Genomic DNA, 26,376 nt, shown 5'->3' on the forward strand with positions numbered 1-26,376 from the left:
TACCCATTGTTTTAGCCTAAAAAACTGTTGTGGCCGTTAATCCTCAAAGAACATTCTACCTAAGAATATTCTTGTTTGATTACAGAAACTAACAAAGTATCCTCGGAATAATGAAGAAGTAAAAAAAAAAATCATTCTTTACGAAATACCCAACTTTTCTCTTGATAATTCTGTATCTAGAATTCTCCCAGGCCACACATACTCCAAGTTCCCCAGATGTGGGCAATTGGCTTAATAAATGCATAGTGAATGAAGACAACTATGCCTTATATTCTTCACCACTTTTGGCAAATTATGCCCACCTAATACTCCCGGATCTACACTTTTGAGTACACCCTTCAGTCATCTGTTGACAGCTACCAGCTTCCTGGGCTTCTTCTTAGGGCACTGATTTGTGTCCTGAAATCTAGCCTCTTATGTTAAGAACAAATATTAACCTCTGTGCTCTACTGCCAAGAAACACAAAAGTTAGAACAAGTCTTAGGCAGCCAAGAAGATCCAGAAAGCCACCTATTGAGTCAGCCACTTAGTATCTGTGTGCCTGACACGGTTCAGTGGGAGGGGGAAGCAAGACGACAAATCCGTGTCTCAAGCGGATGAGCCATGTTCTCCAGTCAGCGTGAGTGTGCCTCCTCTTAGATGTCCCATGCGCTTGATAGTAATACCTCACGCATATGAAAAGCCCCATTTGGTGAGAATATTTGCTCCTTGGAAGGAAAAGGAACAGGACGTTATCCTAACTTCATGAGCCTCAGGGTGCGAGCGAGGCTGGAGACGGGTGAGTGCGGAGGAACCAGCGGGCCGTACCTTCGTCCACTGCCACAGCACTCTGCCCACGGACACCAAGTTCCCAATCATCTCACATATCTGAGGCTTGAACTTTCTACAAGGATCGAAGTAGCCACAGCCAATAACTCCTACAAAACAAACACGAGGGAGGACACAGGCTTACTAGAAGAGAAGGGCAGATGAATGGATAGAAGAAGACGGGTCAGGGAGATTTCAAAAAGTGAAGTAGGAGGAGGTGGGGTTGGGAGGGATAGATGAGAATGTGGGAAGGGATGACACTGATCAAGATGCACTGTATTCATAAACTGCTTGGTTGAAGGGCAACTCCTTTGTACAACTAAACATTATATATAATCAACATACAGATTTTATATATAGCTTATAGATAGATAGATAGATAGATAGATAGATAGATAGATAGATAGATAGATCAATTACAAGGTACATGTTTATTGTAAATCACTATCAAGCTAACAAACCACAGGATGTTAAAGATTTCTCCTAAGGGATTAGCTAAGTAGGGAAGTGATCTTGTGAAGCTTAGAAAAAAACGTGGCATGTATTAACTCATTTAGTCCTCCTGACATCCCATGAGAGAGGATATGAGGTGAGCACCATCCTCAATATCATCCCCATTTTAACACGATCTAGCACCTTGTTTCATGGACACCTGTGGGTGAACCTGAGCTCTGAACCCAGGCAGCCCGGCTCTGGTGTCTAAAACCAGCATTGCACTAAAGCATCCGAGAGTTGGGCACATCCTACAGAGAAAAAGACCAAACTGAGACAGACAAAGGAAATCGCTCGAGGTCACATGGACTGCTGGCTGACAGACACGAGTGAATACCCGGGCTGGGGATATGGCCTAGTGGCAAGAGTGCTTGCCTCGTATACATGAGACCCTGGGTTCAATTCCTCAGCACCACATATACAGAAAACGGCCAGAAGTGGCGCTGTGGCTTGAGTGGCAGAGTGCTACTAGCCTTGAGCAAAAAGGAGCCAGGGACAGTGCTCAGGCCCTGAGTCCAAGCCCCAGGACTGGCCAGAAAAAAAAAAAAAAAACAAGACCCATTGGGCTGGGATGTAGCTCAGTGGCAAAGCGCTTGCCTAGCAAGTGCAATGTCCTGGGTTTGATCCCCAGTACCAAAAAAGAAAACACACACACACGAGTGAATACCCACATTGCCTGGCTCACAGTGAGTCAGTACTGTGACCGGAGATGGGCAGGTAGCCCTTCATGGGAATGCTAGCACCAGAGACAATATGACAGATACCACTTCCCCGGGCTATGCTAGGTCGGTAGGTAGAGAGACTACTCTAAAAGTCTCCAGTGAGACTATATATTGAGTTATGTGTTCAGCTGTGAGCATGGCATTTTCCTAGGACTATGAATTTGATTATCCGCTCAGAGATGCAGAGCAGGCTTATGAAGGTAGGGCATACTGAAGATGTACTGCCTATCAAGCCCGCCCGCTTGATCAAGTCCTGTACTTGGGAGGTCTTCCTTCCAGTGGGACAAGAAGAACCATTGGGCCTGGGATCAGGAAGCGGAGACTAGCACCATTGCCAGGCTCTAGTGAAATGGTCTTCACTGAGCAGCTACGTAAATATACCAATCATTTTACACACACACACACACACACACACACACACACACACACACACACACACACACGGAGAGATCACCAAATTGAAGGCATGACGTGCCCCAGGATGATGAGAGTCCCTCTGTGTTCCTCCTCCAGCCAGAGCCACTGTACCAACTTGGCAAGAAGCTAAAATTGCTTTGTCTTGTTTCTGATTTCTTATCTCTAGTTTTTACAAAGATGTCAGTGTATGAAGTGTATGAGTATGACACATCTTGATCCACGCCCCCCTTTTCTTTAGAGCTCACTTGTGTTTTTGAACTTCAACTTGTTTTCACAATTGGAATGGAATGGAATTACACTTTTCTCTGTGGTTTGGCATTTCCATACAATCTATCTGGGGCTTTTTCCTGAGGTTGCGTTGACTTATTTTCACAGCTCTGTTGTGTAACACTGTGCTTCTCTGCCATCGTGTACTTAAACAGTTTCCCTGACAACAAATACTTGAGGTTTGGTTTGCCACTATTTTAGACAGAGACTTTTTGGCTTCTGCCCAAGGGTATTCATACCAAAAATCTTGTCTATTGAAGTATTTGATGGCAGTGTGCAGTTGAAGACAGTGAACTGTCTCTTTAAACGCTGCGGAATGTCGTTCCGCCCCCCGCCAGGGTGAATCATGGCGGCGATGATCTGGACGTCCACGATGGTGGTGAAGTCCCCAGGTTTGTCTAAGCTGTACATTCCTTCCATCTCCATCATCTGCCGCACAATCTCGTTAGTGATCTGCAAGTTCACACAATGGTATTTTTGTAGCATATCACTATCCTTTTCTTCCAGAACCTCTGCACAGTGATAGAGATGAGCAGAAAGCATTCACCTCGCTAGCAGGGAAGGGCTTGTTGACATGGATGATGCCCTGCAGGATAATTTGACCTAAGCAATGCCACGTGTGGTCTCTGCGCCATCTCAGTCAGTAGGGTGTGGGGGATGGCCAAAGAAATGCCCTTCACTATAGGGATAAAAACTAGCGAGCAAAGGGGCTGTGGATATGGCCTAGTGGCAAGTGCGCTTGCCTCATATACATGAAGCCCTGGGTTCAATTCCCCAGCACCATATATACAGAAAATGGCCAGAAGTGGCGCTGTGGCTCAAGTGGCAAAGTGCTAGCCTTGAGTGCTCAGGCCCGAGTCCAAAGCCCCAGGACTGGCAAAAAAAAAAAAAAAAAAAAAAAAAAACTAGCGAGCAAATAAATTTAGGTGAGTGACTATGAGGAATTTGGTACAATGACAGCAGCACTCCCAAATTAATTTGGAGCTGAAGGGAAGGGAGGGGAGGGAAAGAGGAGATGAGGGGAGAAGTGAAATCAAGGACAAACCTGGAGGAAAGCAGAAGCGAGAAGGGACCTAAAAAGCTACTGAAGTCAAGTAGCCAGCTTCCCAAGGAAATGATCATAAAGAATGAAAGAGAGCCAAGTCAAAAAAACACTGAGAACTAATTAGAGCAGTTAAAAACACGCAGGCAATTGACATAGCTAAGAATACTCTAAATGAGATAGTTTAGTCATACCTGATCTCCCCACTCATTAATTACAGGCATATTAATGTCATCAATAAAGACAGTCATTTTTCTCCCTCCTGGGGGCCCATATGTGCTTCCCATTCGCTTATCCACATAGCTCTCAATTGTTCTCTAGAGAAAAGGAAATGGTATGTTTTACGCATTTTTAAAGACAGTGAACACTTTTATATATTGTAGTTGGGCACTGGTGGCTCACACCTATAACCCTAGTTGAGATCTGAGATTCAAGGCTCAAATCTAGTTCCAGCAGACAAATCAATGAGACATTTGTCTCCAAATAACCAGCAAAAATATAAAAGTTACAGGTGTGTCTCAAGTAGCAAAACACTAGCCTTGAGTAAAAAAGCCAAGTGAAAACACAATACTCGGAGTTCAAGCCTTGGTACCAGCGCACACACACACACACACACACACACACACACACACACACACACACACACAAATAAATAAATAAATAAAATACATTTAAATTTTTATAATAAGTGGTGTTAACCATGGATTTATATCAAAATAGATTGCTCAAAGTTAAGCTTCAGGGGCTGGGGATATGGCCTAGTGGCAAGAGTGCCTGCCTCGGATACACGAGGCCCTAGGTTCGATTCCCCAGCACCACATATACAGAAAACGGCCAGAAGCGGCGCTGTGGCTCAAGTGGCAGAGTGCTAGCCTTGAGCGGGAAGAAGCCAGGGACGGTGCTCAGGCCCTGAGTCCAAGGCCCAGGACTGGCAAAAAAAAAAAAAAAAAAAGTTAAGCTTCAAAGCCAGGCACTGGTAGCTCATGCCTATAATCCTAGCTACTCAAGAAGATGAGATCTGAGGATCATGGTTCAAAGCCAGCCCAGGCAGAAAAGTCCTCATGAGACTTTTATCTCCAATTAACCACTCAAAAACTGGAAGTGGTGCTGTGGTTCAACGTGGTAGCCCACTAACCTCAAGCAAAAAAAAGAGCTTAAGGACAGTGCCCAGGACCTCACAACCAACAAAATAATTAATAGTAATAATAATAATAAATTCAGCTTTGACCTCAACATTAGGCTAAAGTACGCTATTTGAGTTTTACTTCAACCTTAACCATAAGAAGGTTAAATAGTTGGTTATCAGTATGGTCCTACCTCTTTTGCCATATACACGCACACACACACGTGTATACATATATACATATATATATGGAAATGTACATGTGGAATCTATATTTTCTTGTCATCATCATTTTTGACAGTACTGAATTTGAACTCAGGGCTCTCTCTGCACTTGGTAGATAGATGATCTACCACGTGAGCCAGGCCTCCAGCCCCACTTAACCTTTTTAACGTTTATTACTACAGAAGATGAATGGTTTTTACCTGAAACATCATTGGTTCTGTGGCAGATGAAAAGTTGACGGACTTGGATAGCTGGACTTCAGGGTCATATTTTTTCAAGTAGGCCTTCACCATCACCGTCTTTGCAGTCCCCTGCTCTCCTGTGAGCAGAACAGCCTGCAAGGGCGAAGATTGTGTTGAGTGGTATCGCAACACACTTAGGGTCCACTCTCAGGACTATTCTGACCACTCTGACATCTTAAACTACCACCAGGATTTTTTAAATTGCATTTTCTGAATTATACCTGCATCCAAGTAAATTTGAATTGAGCTGAACGTTTGAATGTAAATGGATACAGTACTCTGTACCGACCAGAAGAGAATATGGATGGCCACCCAGTCACGTGACCTGGGAGGGAGGAAGAGGTTTTTGAAAGCCAGATCCCCACTTCTCTCCACAGCTCAGAGGACACGAGGTGGGACCTGAGGTTCCTCTGGCGATGTGTCTCTGTCCAGTGACTCTACCTCCAGACCCCCGAGTGCCAGAGCTTCATTCTTCATTCACTGAGTGTGAAAACAGATGTGTTCCTTCCATGGTTTGTAACCATCTAAGAATCCATCCGTGAAACTTACTTTATATTGTTTTGCGATGGTTTCTATCAGAAAATTTGTTCTAATATTGTCTACATTCGGAACCAAAATTGACGAATATTCTGGAATACTGTCCGTTGGATAATAATATGGCTGAAGTTTCTTATTCCAGTGCTCCCAATCACCTAGGCAATAAGTGAAATTTCACATCAGTAAACACACATTCAAAAAGCATGGCAGTACACATGTAAGTTACATCAATATAAACATTTAAAGTACTTAACCTAAAACATGCTCACAAATCTACTTACCTGCTGCCTCTTCTTTCACTCTATTTTTCTTTTCCAGTCCTGGTGCTTGAACTCAGGGCCTGGGTGTTATCCCTGAGTTTCTTTTTGCTCAAGTAGTCTACCCATGAGCTACAGCACCACTTCCAGCTTTTTCTGTGTATGTGGTACTGAGGAATCTAACACAGGGCTTCATGCGTGCACTCTACCACTAGGCCACCTTCCCAGCCCTTTCATTCTATTTGTAATTCACCCCTTCCATCATTTTCCTCATCCCATCTGTTCTTTTCCACTGCTTTCGTTCTTGACAATTTATATCTCTTTTTTTTAACTTGAAATCTCTAGTAAGAGATTTATTAATCTTGTGGATTCCTTGATATTTTCCCCCTATTATTTTCTCTTTCATTGATTTATATTTTATTCATTATTATTTCTTTCTTCTGCTTACTTTGGGCTTAATTGAACCGTTTATTCTTTTTGTAACACAGACACAAAGTGCTGTTAAGTCTCGCTATGGAGATTTTTCACTGGCTTTGTTTTGCTGGTAATTTGTGTAGCTGGTTGGTGAGTTTGGGCTATGCTACAGATTGAACTCAAGGCCTCCTGCTTACGAGGCAAGCCATCTACCATTGGAGCCATGCCACAACCCCCACCCTCCCTTTCTATGGCAGAGTCTTGTTAATGTTGCCCTGGTTGGCTTAGAATTCACCATCCTCCTTCCTTTACCTGAAGAGCAGATGGGATTACAAGCATGCACTCCTATACTCTACTCTGTTCTATGGCCCAGAGTATCTTGGTAAACTGTTGAAAAGAATGTATATTCTTCTGTCTTGGAGTTTACTGTTCTAAATTGGCCAACTAGGTAAAAGGGGTTGGCTGGGCTGTTCAACTCTTCCATGTACTTTGTCTGTACTATCTGTTGACACCTTTTCAGTAGCCATGAGCTTGCCTGTCAGTTTCTGCTGCTCTAACACTTCCGTATGCGGATCCCTCCTTGCAGGTCCCTGTCCCACAAGTTCTAGCCACTTGGGTCTCCCCCAAGTCTATCTTTTTTTTTTTTTTTTTTTATGAAACTACCAGTTTTCTTTGAGTTTCTCCTCCCTCAGCTGCTTCTGGAAACTTCCTTCAGTGATTTGACCCAGTCACTTGATTTCACTTCACTCCATTATTTTCATTGCCTCACATCCAAAGTCTGAAAAACGGTGCCATACATGTTGTCCAGCTTCCTGGCTTTCTAATGTCAGTGACTAAGCCCAGTTCTCATTGCCTCCATCTTGCCTGGAAACATATGTTTCCATATTTGACTTTAATTCTAAGAATAAATTCTTCCTAAAAGTGTTCATCTCCATGTCCAAAAAAAAGGGGGGGGGGAACATATAAAGATGTGTGAAGAGACAAGGAACTCAAGCTGGGTCCCCATCTGTCATGCTGTTCTAACATCAATTCAAAACGGATCAAAGATCTCTAGGAACCAGAAACATTGACACTACTACAGGAACGAGTAGGAGAAACATAAGAATTTTCTGGAATAGGCAGGAACTTCCTGTGTAGGGTTTCAGGGACTCATCATATTGGAGCGAGTGGACAAATAGGATTGCGTCAAGTGTTTGCTTATAGATATCCAGTGCTCCCAACGCCATTGGTTGAAGAAGCTGCCTCCCCCCTACCCCACACCTATATCTTTGGCTCCCTTGTCAAGGCTGTAGGTATATGGGTTTATTTCTGGGTCTTCTAGTCTTTTCCATTGGTCTTCAGGACTATTTTTATGCCAGTACTGAGATGTTTTTGTTACTATAGTGCTGTGGTACAGTTTGGAGCCTGGAATTGTAATTACTTTTGATACTCTTTTCTTTTCTATTTTATTTTTTGCCCCAGATTGACAAGGCTGAGCACATGGTTCAAGTAGGGGGTGCCTTAGCAGGCAAGAGACCTTGAGGTAAACCCCAGTTCCACCTTACTCCCCTCCCCCCCATAAAAAAGGTATTACTCGATGTACATTTATGAAAATGAAACTGGGTGACTTGAGGAGGTGGGTGGAGGGATGGAGAATGATAGAAAGGGCGACACCAAGCAAGATGCATTGTGCTCATAAGTTAACACGCTGAACTGAAAAACAAAAGGTATGCATGATCATTTTATTCATAATTGGTGTACTATCTCCTCTCAAAAAAGAGGTTATGGGAGTTTGTATTTTTTCTCATTAAAAAAAGGTTATTTCATAAGGTATAATCCATTGTACTTACCATAATCAGTAACATAAAACTCATACATGGTCTGATTTGTGCCTTTAGGTATTTTGGGCAAGTCTAAACTGCTTCCGTGGCTTCGTAAAAAGAGTTCAAGCTTTTCTCTGTTATCTAGTTCCAGAAGGGCTCCCAAACTCCACATGAGACCAAAGACAAACAATTTATGGAGGTGATCAACAGAAGCGACGCCACCTTCTTCTTTGGAGGGAATTAAACCTTCCAGGAGATTGAGAGACTGAAAAATGTGTTAAATAAGAGAAACTTTATAAGTGAAAATTTCCCAGGTAAAACATCTGAAACAAGAGTATTAAAAGCAGAAGGGGGAAACAATTATAGTCTCAACTCAAGATATTTCTTGATTAGTGTGGTGCGGTCCCTGGCATTTAGAAGAAGGGATCAGCCTGCCTCTGACGGCTGGGCGGCCTGGCAGGAAGTAGGCCCGCTGGCAAGCTGGAGGCGGGGCTTCTGCCCAGCCTGTGAGGTTACTAATCTCTCTGGGTGTTATTTCCTAATCTTAAAAAAAAAAAAAAAACAACTTTTCTTTCTTTTTAATATTCTTCAGAACTCAGAAAACTGTGGTCTGGGCTGGAGGGGAGGCTTGATCGATAAAGTTTTATTAGGACACTGGCGTTTAGACATTTCAAGCTCTGTCTCCAGTGGCTTTATGCTATAACGGCAATGTTGAATGAGTTAGGCAGAGTTGTGCAAAGACTAAAATATTTACTACCTGACCCGTTAAGATAATAAAATTAGTTTGAAATAAAAATTTTCTCTTACACTTCTAAAAATCATTACTAACTAACTCACTGATGTAGCCCTTAGGTATTATTTCCAGCCTGCCTAGCATTTCTGGGGAATACGCCGTCCATGACACTGAAAATCACAGCACTGGAATGGATCATGACCACCAACGGACCAGATTCAGGAGGGCCCTTAAAACCGTGCCTCGGTGAGACCAGAGAAGGAGACTCTCATGAGAGGAACACGAAGGCATAACGCCTATGTGCATCTGATGATACAAAATAGCATTGACAGAAATGAACTCGAGCTTTCTTCTTTGTTACATTAAACACAGGCACATGCACGTGCACACACACACACACACACCTATGACTATTTCTGGGGTTTCTCAAAGACTGATCCAAAAAGATAGAGGAAAACTACTGCTCAGAAATTTTTTGTTTAAAGGTTTTCTCTTTCTGATCTATACTAATTAAACTTACAGGAAAAGATTAGCACCAAGTTTTCCTGCTACAAGCTCCTTTTTATTTATTTATTTATTTTGCCAGTCCTGGGGCTTGAACTCAGGCCTGAGCACTGTCCCTGGCTTCTTTTTGCTCAAGGCTAGTACTCTACCACTTGAGCCACAGCGCCACTTCTGGCTTTTTCTATATATGGTGCTGAGGAATCAAACCCAGAGCTTCATGTATACGAAGCAAGCACTCTGCCACTAGGCCATATTCCCAGCCCCCAAGCTCCTTTAAAAAAAAAAAATCTTGGGCTGGGACTATGGCCTAGTGGCAAGAGTGCTTGCCTCCTACACATGATGCTCTCAGTTCGATTCCCCAGCACCACATATATGGAAAACAGCCAGAGTGGGCGCTGTGGCTCAAGTGGTAGAGTGCTAGCCTTGAGCAAGAAGAGGCCAGGGACAGTGCTCAGGCCCTGAGTCCAAGGTCCAGGACTGGCAAAAAAAAAAAAAAAAAAAAATCTTTGTAACAAACCAGTAGCCTTAGTTGCTTATTTTGTCTACCCTCATTATTTGGCCACACTCCCTGGAACAAGTTCCTAACACTGATATTGGGGGAGGGTCCACTATTCTCCCCCTGACAACCCTCTCCAGAGGCAGTGATAAAGAGATGGCAGTGAGGTCATCTGCAAGAGCTTTTCATGTTTAAGTGTGTATGTGCCATTCCTGGGGCTTGAACTGCTGGCTTTTTGCTGGCTAACTGGAGACAAGAGTATCACAGATTTTCCTGCCCAGTGCTAGCTTTGAGCCTTGATCCTCGGGTCTCAGCCTACTGAGTAGCTACGATTTAAAGCGTACGCCACCAGCACAAGTTCTTTAGAATAGAAACCAAGCCTCTCAGAGCTTAACAGCCATGTTCTAAGATTTCTTCTATAAACCATCTAACAAAAATAACCCCCTCAAGCTCTTACTTGCACAATATAGTTGCACTCTAAGAGCTGCATCTTGGGATTGAGGTTGAGTTTCATGTACGTATACGCGTCTTCAAATGCTTTGTCGTAGAGAGTCAGGAACGTGGTGGCTTCCTGGGCGGTACGCTTCTTCAGCCACGCCTGCAGCGGAGGAACAGGATCTCTGTTTATTGAGCAGGCTGGAAAAGGCGCGAGCTAGACAGGGCTGCTGTGCGCTTCTTGTTCCTACCTGTAATATCGGCCTCCAGCTGAGAGCGGAGCTGCTGATATAGACCATGCCCATGCGAGACACGGTAGCTGGAGACGCGTTCTCAATATTGTGGACCTCGAAAAGAAGCTTACAACTGGGAGCCATCGGAATGCGGTCCCCGTTAGCTAACGTGAGGGTCTTGTTGTCATCCAACACAGAGTTTAAATTCTCGATCCAAATGGCGTCCACAGGGCCATCTAAAACGAGGAAAATGTTTTCACCTGCAAAATATTCAAACAGGAACATCACTCTCCATCCACAAGTAATTAATACTGGTGTTGATCAATGATTCTGGTGTGATCAATGATCTGGCGGGGATGGTTGATAAGGCAGGCCTGTGCATACCTTTCTTAGCCTTTAATGTTTTTCTCCACAGAGTAGAAAAAATCCCATCGGTCCAGTCATTGGTAGCAGTATCCAGCCTGCCAAACATCTGGGGTGCAGTAATGGCTTTGGGGTTCATTCGCATTTCCCTGTGGGGTCTTCCACATTCTGTCTGCGCCTTCATCAGAATTGTTATAACCGCTGTCTTTCCAGAACCACTGGGCCCAAGAGTCATCAAGCCATGCCGTACCAGAGATGTCTCGTATAACTGCACAATTAAACAATAAATTGAAAAATGTGGCTAATGAGTCTCTGGCTGACATTCATAGTAGTTAGCTGAAATTTAAAGGGCTTGAAATAAGCTCTTTATTACAGCAACTTGTTTAGTATTTAAAGGATGCAAACACTGTTCTTTGTTTTACTAGATGGCGAAAGCAAATGGGCACTACATTAAAAAGGATGTTAGGTGATAAAGTAATGGCGGGGGAGGAGGGGCGCCTGAATTACATTTTGACATAATTCACGCTCTCGTTTTTGCTTCTGCAACGACTATTTGTGACTTGGGTTTGCCGAAACAGAAGTCACTTTCCACAAGCAAACTTTGCGTGCATCCAATGTGATGATCACGCCCCCTCGTGGTGGAAAGCAGAAATGTCAAGCAGAGCCATGGAGGAAGGAATGGGAGAAAAAGCACAAGGATGGGAGTTAACACCAAGGGATTTGTTCACGGGGAAGGAGAGTGTGACTTCCTATTCTATCACACATCTGTCTCTGTTTAAGGAAAGGATGGCTTGGGAGTGGGGGAAGAAGCTCTCTGGTGGGGGGAAGGGGATCCAAGGAAATATTGTGTTTGTCACAAGGGTGAAATACATGAACCAGAGAAATGCCATGGGCAAACTCTTGCCCTGAGTACTCTTCTTGCAATAGTGTCCACACAACATTCTCATTTGCCTCCACGGTTACCGTCAAGTAAGACTAAGATCACACAGCCACGTGGAGATCTCCAACACACACTTACTGCCCATAGAGTCAAAGAGACTGAGATCTGAGGATCAAGGTTCCAAGCCATCCTGGACAAGGAAGTCCATGAGACTGTATCTCCAATTAGCCAGCAAAATGCCAGAAGTAGAGCTGTGGCTAAAGTGGTAGAGCACCAGCCTTGAGTAAAAAAGCCAAGTGAGAATGCAAGGCCCTGAGTTCAAGACCCAGTACTATCTCAAGAAAGAAAAAAAAAAAACCCTCACCTGCACAAGTTTGAGGTTCCAGGGCGGGTGGTTAATCAATCCTTCTAGCTGAACCTGGTTGTCCACGGCTGCCTGCAGTTCCACATACGTGCTACTGTCCAGCTGTAATCCTGGGAACAGGTCGTTGATTAAGCTGAGGAACAAGGGCTCATCTTCATCAACCTAGGCAGGCATAGGTTAAAACACACATAGTCGGTCAACACACATGACATGGCTAGCTCAGCCGCACGCTGCACTCATCACTTCATGCCCCGAGCATCACGTATTGCACTCCTATCCATACTTGGGGCCTCTAGCACTCTCTCTTTACACCACCCTGAGTCTACACTGCACCCAAGTTCCCTTGGTAGTCTACACTCGGACCTCCATCTACTGCTCCAAAGTGTGAGCTCACTGTCCCATCACATGACTGGTCTGCTTCTCCCAGAGTGGTGCTCACACTGACCTGAAAAACATGCAACGTGAGCTGGACACTGGTGACACACTCCTAAAATCCTAGCTGCTCAGAAGGCTGTCAGCTGAGCACTGTGGTTCAAAGCCACCCCTAGAAGACCAGTTCAGGAGCCTCTTATTTCCAGTTAATGACCAAAAAGCTGGAAATGGAGCCATGGCTCAAGTGGTAGAGTGCTAACCTTGAGAGAAAGAAACTAAGGAGCAATGCCCAGGTCCTGAATCTGGAGTTGCACTCCTCGTGTCCCCCCCCCCCCCGCCACACACACACACACACCACACATGGACACTTGGCCATAGAGGGTAATAGGAGGTTGCTGCCTCCTTCTGGAAGCTCCATCATTCCTGTAATTTCAGTGCTCACAGGACCAAACCCACCAGCCCTCTCACTCATCAAATGAACAGAAGGAAACCAGGTCAACATCTTGGAAGAGAAGTGAGTTGAGGGAGGAAATATACCAATTTAGAAAGGTTCATATCTCTCAGTCCTCTCATGACAGTGCTTAATTCACTATCTTCTGGTCTGGCTCTCTTTTGTGACCCAAGTGTCCTCAATACAGATAGAATATTTCTCAATCCAAAGTCATAATGCACCTAAGATGGGGAAAAGTGGGGGGGAAGGTTATTTAATTGAAAAAAAACTTGGAGTGAATAGACTCATTCATACACAGAGAGCTGTTCTGCAGCCAAGTGTAGACTGATTACATTCTTCTTTATTAAATGTTCATGCACACCTTACATCTTTTGAAAAAAATCACACCATCGGATACCATTTGAAGGAAAAAAATGGGTATTACATGCATAGACAAGTTATATATTACACGATTCCATCTATATAACATTCTTGAAACTATAGGTGGAAGAAAGAGCAGTGGCCACAATGCTTCCGGGATTTGGGAGGAAGGAGGGTATGGCTATAAAGAAGAGAACAAGAGATCCCTACATGGATGGAAATGCTTCGTATATGTTGATTGTGGTGGTGGTGATTACATGAATTTCACACACACACACGTGTGTCTGTGTGACTGGTAAACCCTTAATGCACTCTGTAGATAGTACACTATCAATTTCTATATTGGACCACAGTGACAAGATGTCAGTATTAGAAAAGGTCCTATTCATTGCTTGCAATCTCCTGTGACTCTACAGTTATTTTGAAATAAACAGGTTTTAAACATACATAATCAACAGGTCTGATTAACTATTAGCACATTTTAGGGAGGAATTGGTGAGATTTATTTTTAACTAACCAGCATTTACCAAGGTAAAAATTGCAAAATAAATGCCAGATGTGGTGGCGCCCACTTATAATCAACTATGGAGGCTGAGGAAAGAAAGACTGCAACTTTGAGGCCAATCTGGGGCAGATAAGTAAATCCAGGCTAACATGGGGTACATATGAGACACTCACAAAAACAAACACACAAGTAAACAAATAAATAAATAAAAAGACAAATAGCAAAGTGGAAAACACTAAGTTCTTGAGGAAAAAAATAAGGCATATAGCTACCTGTTTAGTAAGTTGCTCTTCACAGAGTTTGTAAAGCACATAAAACTTTTGGGCCAAGATCACGTTTTCAAGAAAGCCACAGCTTGCAAGTTTAACCCGCATAATGATCTGAAAATGGAAGCAATGAGATTTTTTTTCCTCCAGCAATTTAGTGAAAACAGATAAAAGCACGAAACTGATGCTTTGAACGCTGGTGAGGGAGTACCTGTCGGTCAGGGACCATCATAGCAACGGTCCTGAACTGGATTTTCAAGTTTTCTGGCAGCTCCTGGCGCCCAGCATATCCGGGGTTCTAAGAGTTAAAAACATATATATTTAATTTTCCATTCCCGATGCAATTTTCATTTTCTGAATACAAATACACTTCTGATCCTCTGGTTCAGATTCTGAGGTGGTATTGGAAAAATATTACATTCATAAGAGATCCTTGCTTTCCAAAAAATGTGCACTGGGCCATTCCCATTTAATTATGTTTTATATTCATTTTCTTCATATTATTAACGGCATGCACACAAGTTTGTGTAGCAAAAAGGAAGCATCATCTGCGTATCTACTAGTTTAAAAAATAGGGGAAAAAAGGAAGAATAGAAAACTGATAAAAAAAATAACAGGATAATTTTGGCCTAAAATATGTCATTGAAAGAAGAGAAAAATCACGATCTTGTACTAGGAAGCTTGCTTAGGGGATTTTAGTTAATCTCTTCAATTATTCTTTTCAGGCACTGTTTAAAAGCATTTTGAGGGCCAGAGAGAGGTGTGACTGGAGTGGAAGAGGGCTTTCCTAGCAAGTGCAAGGCTGGGAGTTCAAACCCTAAAAGTCCCAAAGGAAAGGTTGAGGATTTCAATACAAGAAAGGGAGATTGTAGTTAGTTATTTTAGGACAGTTCGTTAAGAAACCTTCAGCCCCTGAACCCCAACTGACAACAGATGCCTTACTAGGTGCTGGAAAAACAAGGATTGTTAATTGCTTCTCAGAACTCCTCCTTCCTTAATCACAGAACCCAAGTTGCATGCTGGATATATCACAATCCAGGATTTAAAAAAGACTACATTTCCCAGCCTGCCTTGCAATTGGCACACTTAGATTCTATACAGTAGGATACAAAGTGACACACAGTTGGAAATAACCTAGATGTTCGTCTGAAGGGAGTTGAGTCAGTCTATTATCTAACAAAATAGACATGCTTTCTGTACTTTTGGGTCATAAAGTGACCTTCAAGAGGGAAACTGTGATTGAATAGCAACAGAAAGATCTAAAGAGAATAAATCCTTACATGTTAAACCACTGGGAGTTTTTGTCTTAGTTTTTCATAGCTTAATGCAATATTGAATTGATATTTCTATTATAATTAATTCAGGGAGGATGTTAAGCCTCTTATAAATTCTTCCACACTGAGTTAATTTCTTCATCCCATGAATTCTGAATTATTGCGATTCCCCCCAATTGCTTTACTGTATGTTTGCAATAAGCCTTATCAGAAATTTTTCTTGCTATCTATAATTTATCTTTATCTACTAGAACATTTCAAACAGAGACTTTCATATTACTTACCACTTAGAGACTTTAACTTTAAAGGTAATACACACAAACATTAAAAGTGGTTCGACATTAATTTCATTTCCTAAATGCATAGGAACTCCTATTTATCCATACCTCTGGCTTTCAATCTTTAAAATAACTTATCTCAGTGTTCTTTCCATAATCACATGCTAACTAAATACTACATGACAATTCTTTGGGCTTAGAATGTGTCAAATTTGATGTTAGAAACACAATAGCTCATTTCTCCTGCTTGGACTTGAGCTGGGTTTCCTTGTTTCCCTGCGACAGAACAAAATGTCCACGTCATTAGGGTTACTGAGCAAATCTTCCAGGTCCTGTCTCCTTCCAGTTACGTAATAGGACAGTCCTTCCCCATCTCCATTGCCAGGTCTGTTGCTTTAGCCAGTCAGACCTGTGACCCACGCCACTTCCAGAAAGAAACTCTGAGCCAGAGCACAATTCTCAGCAACTATTGAAACAGTGGCTACCTTACTGGCCTAGTAGCAGAGTATGAATGTACAGAGCAGACTCTAGCCTTCTCACTTCCATCCTCATCCGCCTACAATGGGCACACAGCACAAAGCACAACTAAATCTTTCTGACTGCAAGCAACTGGAATTCGTTTGTTACTGCAGTATTGCCATGATGGTTCAGTAATGTGAAATGTTTGGACCAGAGTCTCACATCTAATGAGTACTCAACAAATATTTGCAGCTGGTATAAACATATGACTATTTCACCTTCCAGATGGGCTACTTTTACTACTCAAAAAGAGTATAGTGTCATTTATTTACCCATTAAGGTACCATAAGAGTGTAGTATCCGTTAATATTCATTAATACAGCATAAGAGTATTGTCATCAGCTATTTATCTATTAATATATAGGTTTTTTAGGGTCTGTATCTGTGAAACTAATCAAATTGCAATTAAAGCCCAAGTTCTCACCATGGTTAAGAAGATTCCAAATTCTGGATTTAAATCAACACAGTCGCCATCAGAAAAAATGAACTGTTTTTTCCTCTCTTTTCTCGCTGTCAAAACAATATAAATCTGTTGGGCCGCCACTGATAACACAGGCAATTCAATTCTGTTAAACTCATCAAAACAGCCCCAGGAACCAGACTGTGCAAGACCTGGCATGAAAAACAGCTCATTTGTAAAGTTTTCCTCAATAATCTATGTTCTTGATAGCAATCATTTTTCCAAAGTGCTCCCCAACGATTATATTTTTAAATGCCATTTATGTAAAGTTTTCTATCTGCTTTTTATAAAGACATTTAATGCCTGTGAGAAAGAGACAATTTGATTATTTGTATATGATTACCCCAAACCAGTCAAATAATAGACTATCCTAATTAAAGCACGGACTCCTCCTTCTATCCAAGGAGGCTGATGGGCAGATGGCTGATGAATTCCAGTCGAGTCTGGGAGTGGGACCTTGAGCGGGGAGGAGGGCAGAGGAGACACGAGTGTCTGGGGAAATCCACCAAATGAGGGCTGTCTCTTTGGGTTCAGATCTGTCCGTTCTTTTTCTTTTTTTATTGCAATGTGATAGAAATGTCAGGATGCAGGTTAAGAAAAGGAATGGCCAAAGGGATTTTTATTTATTTCTTACAAAACCTAGAGCAAAGAAAGACCTGGGCTCTCATGACCACAGCTCTGGTGTATTCTCCAAGGAAGAAAACCTTCATTACCTGCAGCTGTATGAAATGCTCTTCTTTCTTTTATTATTACCTACCTCATTGGTCTTCTCTCTCTCTTGGGAATTTCCTTTCTATGGATGTCAGCGTGTGTGTGTGTGTGTGTGTGTGTGTGTGTGTGTGTGTGTATGTCAGCGTGTGTGTGTGTCTTTGACCTTTAAGTTTTTCTGTTAAGTTTCCATTTTGCAATATACTCTCTTGACTTGATGTGCTAAGTCAAAAGCTTTTTTAAAAAAAAAGAAATTTGCATTTCCAATTTCTAACCCAATTGTTACTTTCTCACATCAACTTGTTTTTCCTTAATCAGTTGAATGTGATTAATTCTTAAATCTTGCTGATGCTATTATTGTTACTTACTTTCACGTTTTCTTCTGTGTCCTCTGTGATTCAATTTAGTATAGTCTGTAGGTCTCTACTGTTTGGGGGCTGCCTCTTTACGTTTTTCCAATGTTTTATAAGACTCTGTTATCTCTGCATAATGGTTTTGAGGTATTTGCCCTCGCTCCAAATGCAAATTCCTGTTCTCAGGATTACCCCTGCCTCTACTTTGGAGGAAGAGCTAGCAAAGGCAGAAGTGCTGCTTCTCTGGGCTTGGGACTTGCCATCTGCCCCAGTGCCTTGGCCCCGCCTCCCTGGCTTAGCCCCATCTGTGGCTGACCCCGGACAGAACACCCACTTCACAAAGCTTTCCTGCTACTCTTATAGAGAAGAGAAATACTGGAGACAGCCATTTCCTTTTGCTCCTCCCTTCTCTTTTGACATCCCGCGTTGCTTCTTCTTCTGTGTCTCTCAACCAGCCCCAATTCTCAGGTTAAGAGTGATCCCCGGGAGAGCCCCTCTCTTTCATTAGGACATGGTTCTTGGGGGACTGGAGATGTTCCCACACAGCAGCAAATGACAAGAAACGGTAGAGTGAAGAAGTGTCATCTCAAAGGCGGGTTTTCCGCAGATGCCCTTTCTCAAACGGGCTGTGAGGAGAGGTGCCATGGGGTAGCTCAGGGCACAGCGAATGTGAGGGCTCTGAGTGGTCTGAGAAACCCTATGGCTGTCGTAGAAAGTGCACGAATTCGGATAAAGGATTAGGAGATGGGCTCAGAGGGTCAGGGCAGTGCAGTGGGGATACAGGAGGGAGTGGCATTCTCCTCTGAGGGAGCATGGGACCATTGTAAAAACGCTGGCTTTGAGTGAAGCCACTAGGACAGCTTTCAGCAAGGGCTGCTGAGATCTGACCACCATGTGGACGGATCACAGTGCTGTGACTTTGAGACTAGCATGGAGGGGAAGATTAGACAACAAAAGACCAGATAGGAAGCTGACTGTAATGGTCCAGGTAAGACAAGATGGTTGGGGGTGGGTATGGAGGTGAATTTTTAAAGTGAAACTAACGGTACTTGCTGGATGTGAGAACAAAGGATAGGTCAGTGTTGTCTGAGAAATCGGAAGGATGGATAAATGGAAATGGAAGATGGGCAAGGCTGAGGTAGAAGTAGGTCCGCAGAGGGAGATCAGGAGTTTGATTTGAATATAGTGAGGTTGCCCGTAAGAAACATTTAAGTGGAGATATCCGGTAGGCTTTCATGTATGTGTGGAGCTAGAGCTTCAAAGAGAAGACTGGTCTAGAGATATAAATTCAGGAGTCATCATATAAATGGTATTTAATCCTTGGGTTTTTGTGAGTTCACCAAAAGAATGCATATTAGGGGCCGGGAATATGGCCTAGTGGCAAGAGTACTTGCCTCCTATACATGAAGCTCTCAGTTCGATTCCCCAGCACCACATATATAGAAAATGGCCAGAAGTGGCGCTGTGGCTCAAGTGGCAGAGTGCTAGCCTTGAGCAAAAAGAAGCCAGGGACAGTGCTCAGGCCCTGAGTCCAAGGCCCAGGACTGGCAAAAAAAAAAAGAATGCATATTAGAAAAACAATAACCAGAAAACCAAGGACTGAGCTCTAAGACAGAAGGCCCTTGAATATTTTCCCTTGTTGTTCCGTCCATCTGAAATCATCTCCTGTCAACCTTCCAAGACTTTCTCAAAATTCTCCAACTGCCGATGGACTACCCTTATTTTTCAGGGTTGCTATGCTTTTATAAAATGGCTCATTTCGGTGGGATTTAATAAAGAAAGGACAGCCGTGAGTGTCATTAACCTGTCACCTCACCTCTCCTGGTATTGTTTCAGACCACTATAAATTGATTGTGTTTTATAATCCAATACACATTCCATAGTATGTCGAATGTAGCACCAGAAATACTATTGAGCCATATGAAATTGATAACTGGTCACCTTTTTTGATCCAGAAAAAGAAGCAATGTCATATAGATCAACCTACACTAATATTGGTTAGTGGGATAATGTCATGCTAGATTTATATCCAAAGATAATGTTCATGGGCAATTAAAAAAAAAAACCCTAAACTCAGCAAAAAAGAATTGAACATTATTTGACACTTGCCTTTGAAAATCCTTCCTAGGCCTCTGAAGTCCATTTGATCTGAGCAGTTGAATACCACCACATACTTTCCAAGACACCTGCCCATGTCCTTTGTGGTTTCTGTTTTGCCAGTGCCTGCAGGGCCAGCTGGGGCACCGCCCATGTTCATTCCCAATGCCTGCGCTAGCGTGATATAACATCTGCAAGAGTTAATCGGGTTAAGCTTTGTGCATAGAGGATAACAAGCCTGTTTCAGTGTCTGTGCAGCCCACGTAACAGCAGCCACTGGACAAGGCTGAGGTGTTTGATATTCATTACAAGTAGTATATTAGACCTAGGCATTTCTTGAGACAAACTTCTAAACCCATCAACCTTCTTTTTTTTTTTTTTGCCAGTCTTGGGGCTTGGACTCAGGGCCTGAGCACTGTCTCTGGCTTCTTTTTGCTCCAGGCTAGCACTCTACCACCTGAGCCACAGCGCCACTTCCGGCCATTTTCTGTATATGTGGTGCTGAGGAATCAAACCCAGGGCTTCATGTATACGAGGCAAGCACTCTTGCCACTAGGCCATATTCCCAGCCCTAAACCCATCAACCTTGATTTAAGCTCTCCAGCCCTCCCCACATTGCTCACCAGAAGTACTGAGTCAACAGTGATATGCTTTCCAGGGGGTAGGAGGGGGAAAACACCTGCTTTGTTCCCTGTCTGCCACTTTCTGTGGTAGAAACCCTCCACCATGGCCCATGGCAAGCTACCGATGTAGACACCACAAAAAGTGGGAAATGGATAGTTGGCTCTCACTGGACAAGTCAGTCCAGCGTGTTGTAAATAAGTTATTCTGTGATGACTTCAGGAAGTGTAAATAAATAATAAGTCTCTCCGTATCTATGATCCTGCTTGTGTTATATTTGTTCCATATCTAGGTAAAATTTATCAAAGAGCTTCGTAAAGTCCTCAGACACAAAGCTCAGTGTGTAAAATCAGTGAAACAGGAAAACACGCTGACAGATTCTCACTGCCAGGGCCCTGGACGTGCAAGGGGGAGGGGAGAGGCTGGGGAAAGCAAGGCTGGGATGAAGATGTAATTTGATTGAGTCATCATTTCACCCGGAAGCAGACCTAACATCATGGCATGGTTGTAAAATCCAATTTAGGTCAATTCTACAGACATTTATCGAGTACTTTCCTTGTGTAGCATATTGAACTGGTGTTGTGGGAGATATAAAGATGAAAAAAAAAGAACACCAACAATAACCGGTTCTTGCCAGTGTCATATACTGGACAGAACTGTGAAGGGAATCTGTAATCGATTGATTATTTAGACTGGGGCAAAGAATGGTTGCTTAAGGTATCCATTTTCACATCTGAAGAACCAAGAGACTAAAATTCAATGATAGCCAATGCAGCTTCCTCCTTTTCAGTTCTAAAAACTTCTTTTATGATCCTGGGGGTATTTTTTTCCTATCTTGTAATCTAAAATTCATTATTAAATTACTCAAAGTCAATATTCAAGCTTGCTTTCATCCTTTATCTTTCTCAGGTTCATAAAAATTTCATGTACATGTTCATTTAAGTAACAGCCGAAGGTTATTTCATTGTTAGAGTGACTGATGAACTAGCAAAGATCCAACGTGACAGTAATATGGTTTTGTGAATATTTCAAATGTAATCCTAAAGCAATTTTAAGCTCATTATTTACTTACAAAGTGGAATCACAAATACTTGGTTTCCTACCTATCCGTTAATGGAGTGATAACAAGGCGATCGGTGCACCCCAGAAATTCATTTTGGTAAACAAAATCAACATCAGTAATAGACACCACAGTCTGATCCAAATCTTCCTTAAAATAAAATCGACTCTGTTTTAGCCATTCAAAATCAGTAACGGACTTGATGTGCATTTTTACCTGAAAGACATGAAATACGAGAGTTACATACTGAATTGCAATGACATAGTCTTCAGTGAATGACACTGTCACTTATTTGTGAACTGGTTTTCCTTCATTTAACAAGTAGTTATTGATTCCCTTCTTCGAATAGGATACTATACTAGGTAGACACAGACAGACATGGCTGCTCCTTCTGGAACCTACCAAAGAGGTATGGGGAGGGGGGAACAGACAGTGAAACAAGGCACTTCAACAAAGGATGAAAAACACCACCAAAGAAATTCAGGATTTGTGCTTTTTTTTCCATACCTAGTCTAGGGAGTCAGAGACAAATACTCAGAGAAAAAACATCAAGATACATAGAAGTAAAGCCAGGGACATAAAGGCCAAAGGCCAAAGATCTAGCATGCTTGGTACAGCTGAGGCCCCAGAACTCTAGAGAAAGAATGCGAGTCAGAAGCTTTATGGGGGGCTGGGGATATGGCCTAGTGGCAAGAGTGCTTGCCTCGTATACATGAGGCCCTGGGTTCGATTCCTCAGCACCACATATACAGAAAATGGCCAGAAGTGGGGCTGTGGCTCAAGTGGCAGAGTGCTAGCCTTGAGCAAAAAAGAAGCCAGGGACAGTGCTCAGGCCCTGAGTTCACGGCCTAGGACTGGCAAAAAAAAAAAGAAGCTTTATGGGACCATGGGAAAATTATCCTCCCTGGGGAATTATTATCACAGCAATTCGAAGCCACTGGCTGTATTAGGCAAAGAAAGGCCGGCCAACTTGCCGGGTCATCAGCGAATACCTGTGAGCAGGAGGGACTAGGATCCACCATTAAGGATGCATGCTCTAACACTTGGTCCATTTAAAGAAATCCAAGCCAAGGAAGCATTCTTGGGAGCTCTCTCCCACCATAACCGCATCTGAGAAGCTTCCTGTTAGCTGGAAGATTCCTTAAGTCTTGCTCATTCCAGGCAATCAAGAGAGAAAAGGGGCAGATGACCCCCTTCACTGCCCTTAAACCCAGTTAGCCTCTTCCAAGTCCTTCAGCTGACCCTAAAAATGGACCTCTGAGAACTCCACAGTGTTCAGATCTCGTCTCCTCATTACTTTCACTCTTGCTTCTTATTATATTGTTGTTTGTAGCATTGTTATGACCATGGTGCCCCTCCATATTAAAAAAAAAATAAGGAAGTTTTTACTTATCATCTTTAAAGAGCTACTTTCAGGTAAAAGAGACTGGGTTCAAGACACCTCCCCCAACACACTCCTACATAATGCCCACACCATGGAGATACAGTTAGCAAGGTACTTGCAAAAATTCACTAAGATATAAGGAAGAGGTGGATGAGAAAAAACACAACAATACCCAAGATATTTATCAAGTCTGATTGTATTATAATACTGTAAGCATTATACAAGGAAAAATAAAAGGCATATATTCTGACCATGAGGTATTATTTTAGTTGGGGTCAGTACTGATGAAGGCAAAGAGAAGAGTTTTATCAATGTCACTGCATAGACATGGTGATTGTTTTTTAATACATTCTTCATAAAGTGATTCGCACAGTTAGCTTTGCTTAATGCTCAGTTTTAAAAGAGGTGTCTCCTATGGAACCTCAGCTTTGAATGTCAGCGTACGAACAGCACTGTTAATGGCAGACACGATAACGGATTCCACAGAGGTGTTGCTGAGGTAGACTGAAATAGAAGTCCAGGTAGAATAGCAATTGCAATTCAATGAAGGCCAAAGCAATATGTCTAAGTATGCAGCTTTCTAACGATTACTTTGATCCAGAGAAAGCCTTACAGCAGTTTTTCTCCGACATTACCACACATAGGAATCACCTGGGAATCCTGTTAAACTGCAGCTTCTGATCTGGTAGGTCAGGGGTCAGGGGAGAAGCCTAAAGAGTCTGTCTTTCTAACAAGCTCTCAAGTGAGGTGAATACATGTCATATTTTGAAAAGTACAGGGGAAAATAGATGGACTGGATACATGTCCTTCACGTGATCTTTAATAAACAGAATTTACCTGATCAGCACTTTGGTAAAAGTATAAAATGGGTAATCTGTGACGATCACCTCTGAAAAGGGCCTGAATTGGGGCTGGAAATATGGGCTAGTGGTAGAACGCTTGCCTCGTATACATGAAGCCCTGGCTTCAATTCCTCAGCACCACATCTATAGAAAAATCCAGAAATGGCACTGTGGCTCAAGTGGTACAGTGCTAGCCTTGAGGGAAAAAGAAAGAAGCCAGGGACAGTGCTTAGGCCGAGTTCCCAGCCCCAGGGGGCTGAGTTTTATGGATTATCTGAGTAATGGACCGAGTTGCTTTTAAGATGAATCATATCAAATACAGACAAAGAGACTTTGGTGGTATATGAAAACCACTTGGGAGCCCTCTTGTCACAGAGCACATGAATGTCAGTTCTAGAAGTTTGCCTGGCCTGATGTCCCTGGCTAGAGTTCTATATCCAAGAGGAATTCAAACACTACTCCTGTCACCACTCCTCTTCCCAAATGAACCCAGTTAGGCACTGTCCACGAACCAGCCAGAAAAGTTCCCTGAAGCTCAAGTCCATTCAGTTTGACTTTTTCCTTTCCCAGCTGCCCACCAAAACCTCACGACCTATTCTGCCTCAATTATGTCATGTTCCTGGGCATCTATCTCATGGAATAATTACTTGGTTCATATATCAATTGGTTCCAGACTGTCAAAGAGTACCCAATGAAAATACTTCCCAGTACAGACAGGTATCTATTGACATGGTATACCTAGAGATGGTGGAGGAAAGAAAGGACCAAATAGAAAGGCCATAAAATTAGGAGAAATATCTGTCTATATATATATATGTATATAGGTATCTTTATTACTCATTATTAATTATATTATATTATTCTGATAAAGAAAAAATGATACTTTACCAAGTCATCAAAAATATCCCTTTGATGCACATGGATGGTAATGAGGGTTTCAAATTTCACTCTATCAAACTTGGTCAGGTCATGTGTTGTCTGACTAATAAGAGTATTTAAGATGTCCAAAAATTTCTGATTAGTCAATTGCATGATTTTCCTGTCATCTTTTGCATTGTTTAAGGCCTCTTCTGAATCATGCGTCCATAACATCTGAATTCCCAGGAGCCCAACCTACAGTAGACAGACAGTTACGTTGTTTCTCAAATATTTAAAACATGGAAGTTACTTATTCTTTGAAGGCACACAGGATTTGTTTCACTTTAAACTGGAAGGGAAATGCGTTTCTCTACTCCAAAAGGGGGAAACCATCTAATGTTCTATTACTGTTTGTCTCATTGTACACAGGTAAATAATTAAGATAATGGCCCATCTTTATTGAAAAGTATGTTTCTGAGTCCATCTTGTGGTGCTATAACAGACTCCCACAGACTGGATACTTGATTGAGGAAAGACAGACATTCCTTGCAGTTTTCAAAGTGAAGAAGCCCAAAATCCAGAAGCCAGCGAGGGCTTCTTGTTGCATCACCACATGACAGAAGGAAGAATAACAAGACACGTGTGAGAGCTAGTGTCGGACAGAACTTCCTTTCATAACAAAACAAATCTCATAATAGAGTTTGCTCTCATGATAATGCCATTCATATATTCACAAGAACAGAACCCACACAGACTCCTGTGTGTGTGTGTGTGTGTGTGTGTGTGTGTGTGTGTTTTCTTGAGCAGGATTTTCAAAAGGTTTCTTCACAGCTTTCAAACATTATGCTGCCTAGCACTGTTTTTGATCTCTCCCTGTAATTTCCATATCTTTATGTCAGGGAGGGAGTGAGACTGGGAGAAGCCTGTCCTTGGTATCCTGCCAAAGACATCAGTGGTTTAAGTCTGGAGAATGAGGCAAGTCCTCTTCTGGGGAATGGGTGATATTAGCCTCGGATGGTGTTAACTAACAGGTAGCTGGAAGCTGTGGTTAAGTGAGGGTCAACAGAAGTTCAACGCTACAACAGCCTCCACCACCATGAGACTGTTCTTCTCAGCATCCCACCCTCTCTCCCTGCCTCAACTTCCACTTCTTGTTGCTAATAGTCTTCTCACCTGTGCTGGAAAGTGCTGGAGGAAAGGTAAGAGTTGAAATCCCGAATCGCTGATCTGATAGAAGGCAGATCGGATTATATTATGCAATGATGACATCTGCACTTTTAACAAGTCCAGAAGCCAAATCTCCACCGGGCCTTTGGCCATGACAGGAGTGTCCAACTAAAATACATAAGACACATGCATTACAAATAGACAGTAATTTGTTTTTGCTTTTTGTTTTATAAATGTCAAACTCTTGATAATCACAATACCTCAATGTAAGGAAAATTGTTTTATGTTCAATGAAGTATTTAAAACATGGGTAAAATCACTTAACTAGAATTAGAAGGAACTATAGAGCTCATCCAGTGTATGATCTCATTTCATAAGACATAAAATGAGCCTTAGAGAAGTGAGGTGATTTATCCAAACTGCTCATAACAAAACCAGATCCATAG

At 42.4% G+C, this 26,376-nt stretch overlaps 1 protein-coding gene across 2 annotated transcripts in view; it reads right to left on the reverse strand.

Moving 5' to 3' along the window:
* Nucleotides 1-26,376, reverse strand: part of Dnah8 (dynein axonemal heavy chain 8) — a 195,825-nt gene that overhangs the window by 94,404 nt on the left and 75,045 nt on the right. For both annotated transcript variants that reach the window (XM_048347828.1, XM_048347830.1), the window contains exons 40-57: nucleotides 25,937-26,098; nucleotides 24,794-25,018; nucleotides 21,723-21,895; nucleotides 20,011-20,189; nucleotides 16,805-16,992; nucleotides 14,521-14,607; nucleotides 14,316-14,423; nucleotides 13,265-13,399; nucleotides 12,356-12,517; nucleotides 11,133-11,379; nucleotides 10,767-11,008; nucleotides 10,538-10,678; nucleotides 8,375-8,612; nucleotides 5,887-6,029; nucleotides 5,296-5,430; nucleotides 3,942-4,064; nucleotides 2,945-3,158; nucleotides 808-917 (exon numbers count right to left, since the gene is read on the reverse strand). In XM_048347828.1, the coding sequence (XP_048203785.1) occupies nucleotides 808-917; nucleotides 2,945-3,158; nucleotides 3,942-4,064; nucleotides 5,296-5,430; nucleotides 5,887-6,029; nucleotides 8,375-8,612; nucleotides 10,538-10,678; nucleotides 10,767-11,008; nucleotides 11,133-11,379; nucleotides 12,356-12,517; nucleotides 13,265-13,399; nucleotides 14,316-14,423; nucleotides 14,521-14,607; nucleotides 16,805-16,992; nucleotides 20,011-20,189; nucleotides 21,723-21,895; nucleotides 24,794-25,018; nucleotides 25,937-26,098 (3,012 nt within the window). The remainder of the gene's footprint in view (nucleotides 1-807; nucleotides 918-2,944; nucleotides 3,159-3,941; nucleotides 4,065-5,295; nucleotides 5,431-5,886; nucleotides 6,030-8,374; nucleotides 8,613-10,537; nucleotides 10,679-10,766; nucleotides 11,009-11,132; nucleotides 11,380-12,355; nucleotides 12,518-13,264; nucleotides 13,400-14,315; nucleotides 14,424-14,520; nucleotides 14,608-16,804; nucleotides 16,993-20,010; nucleotides 20,190-21,722; nucleotides 21,896-24,793; nucleotides 25,019-25,936; nucleotides 26,099-26,376) is intronic.

Source organism: Perognathus longimembris, chromosome 6 (genome assembly GCF_023159225.1).
Source record: "Perognathus longimembris pacificus isolate PPM17 chromosome 6, ASM2315922v1, whole genome shotgun sequence".
Lineage (NCBI taxonomy): Eukaryota > Metazoa > Chordata > Mammalia > Rodentia > Heteromyidae > Perognathus > Perognathus longimembris.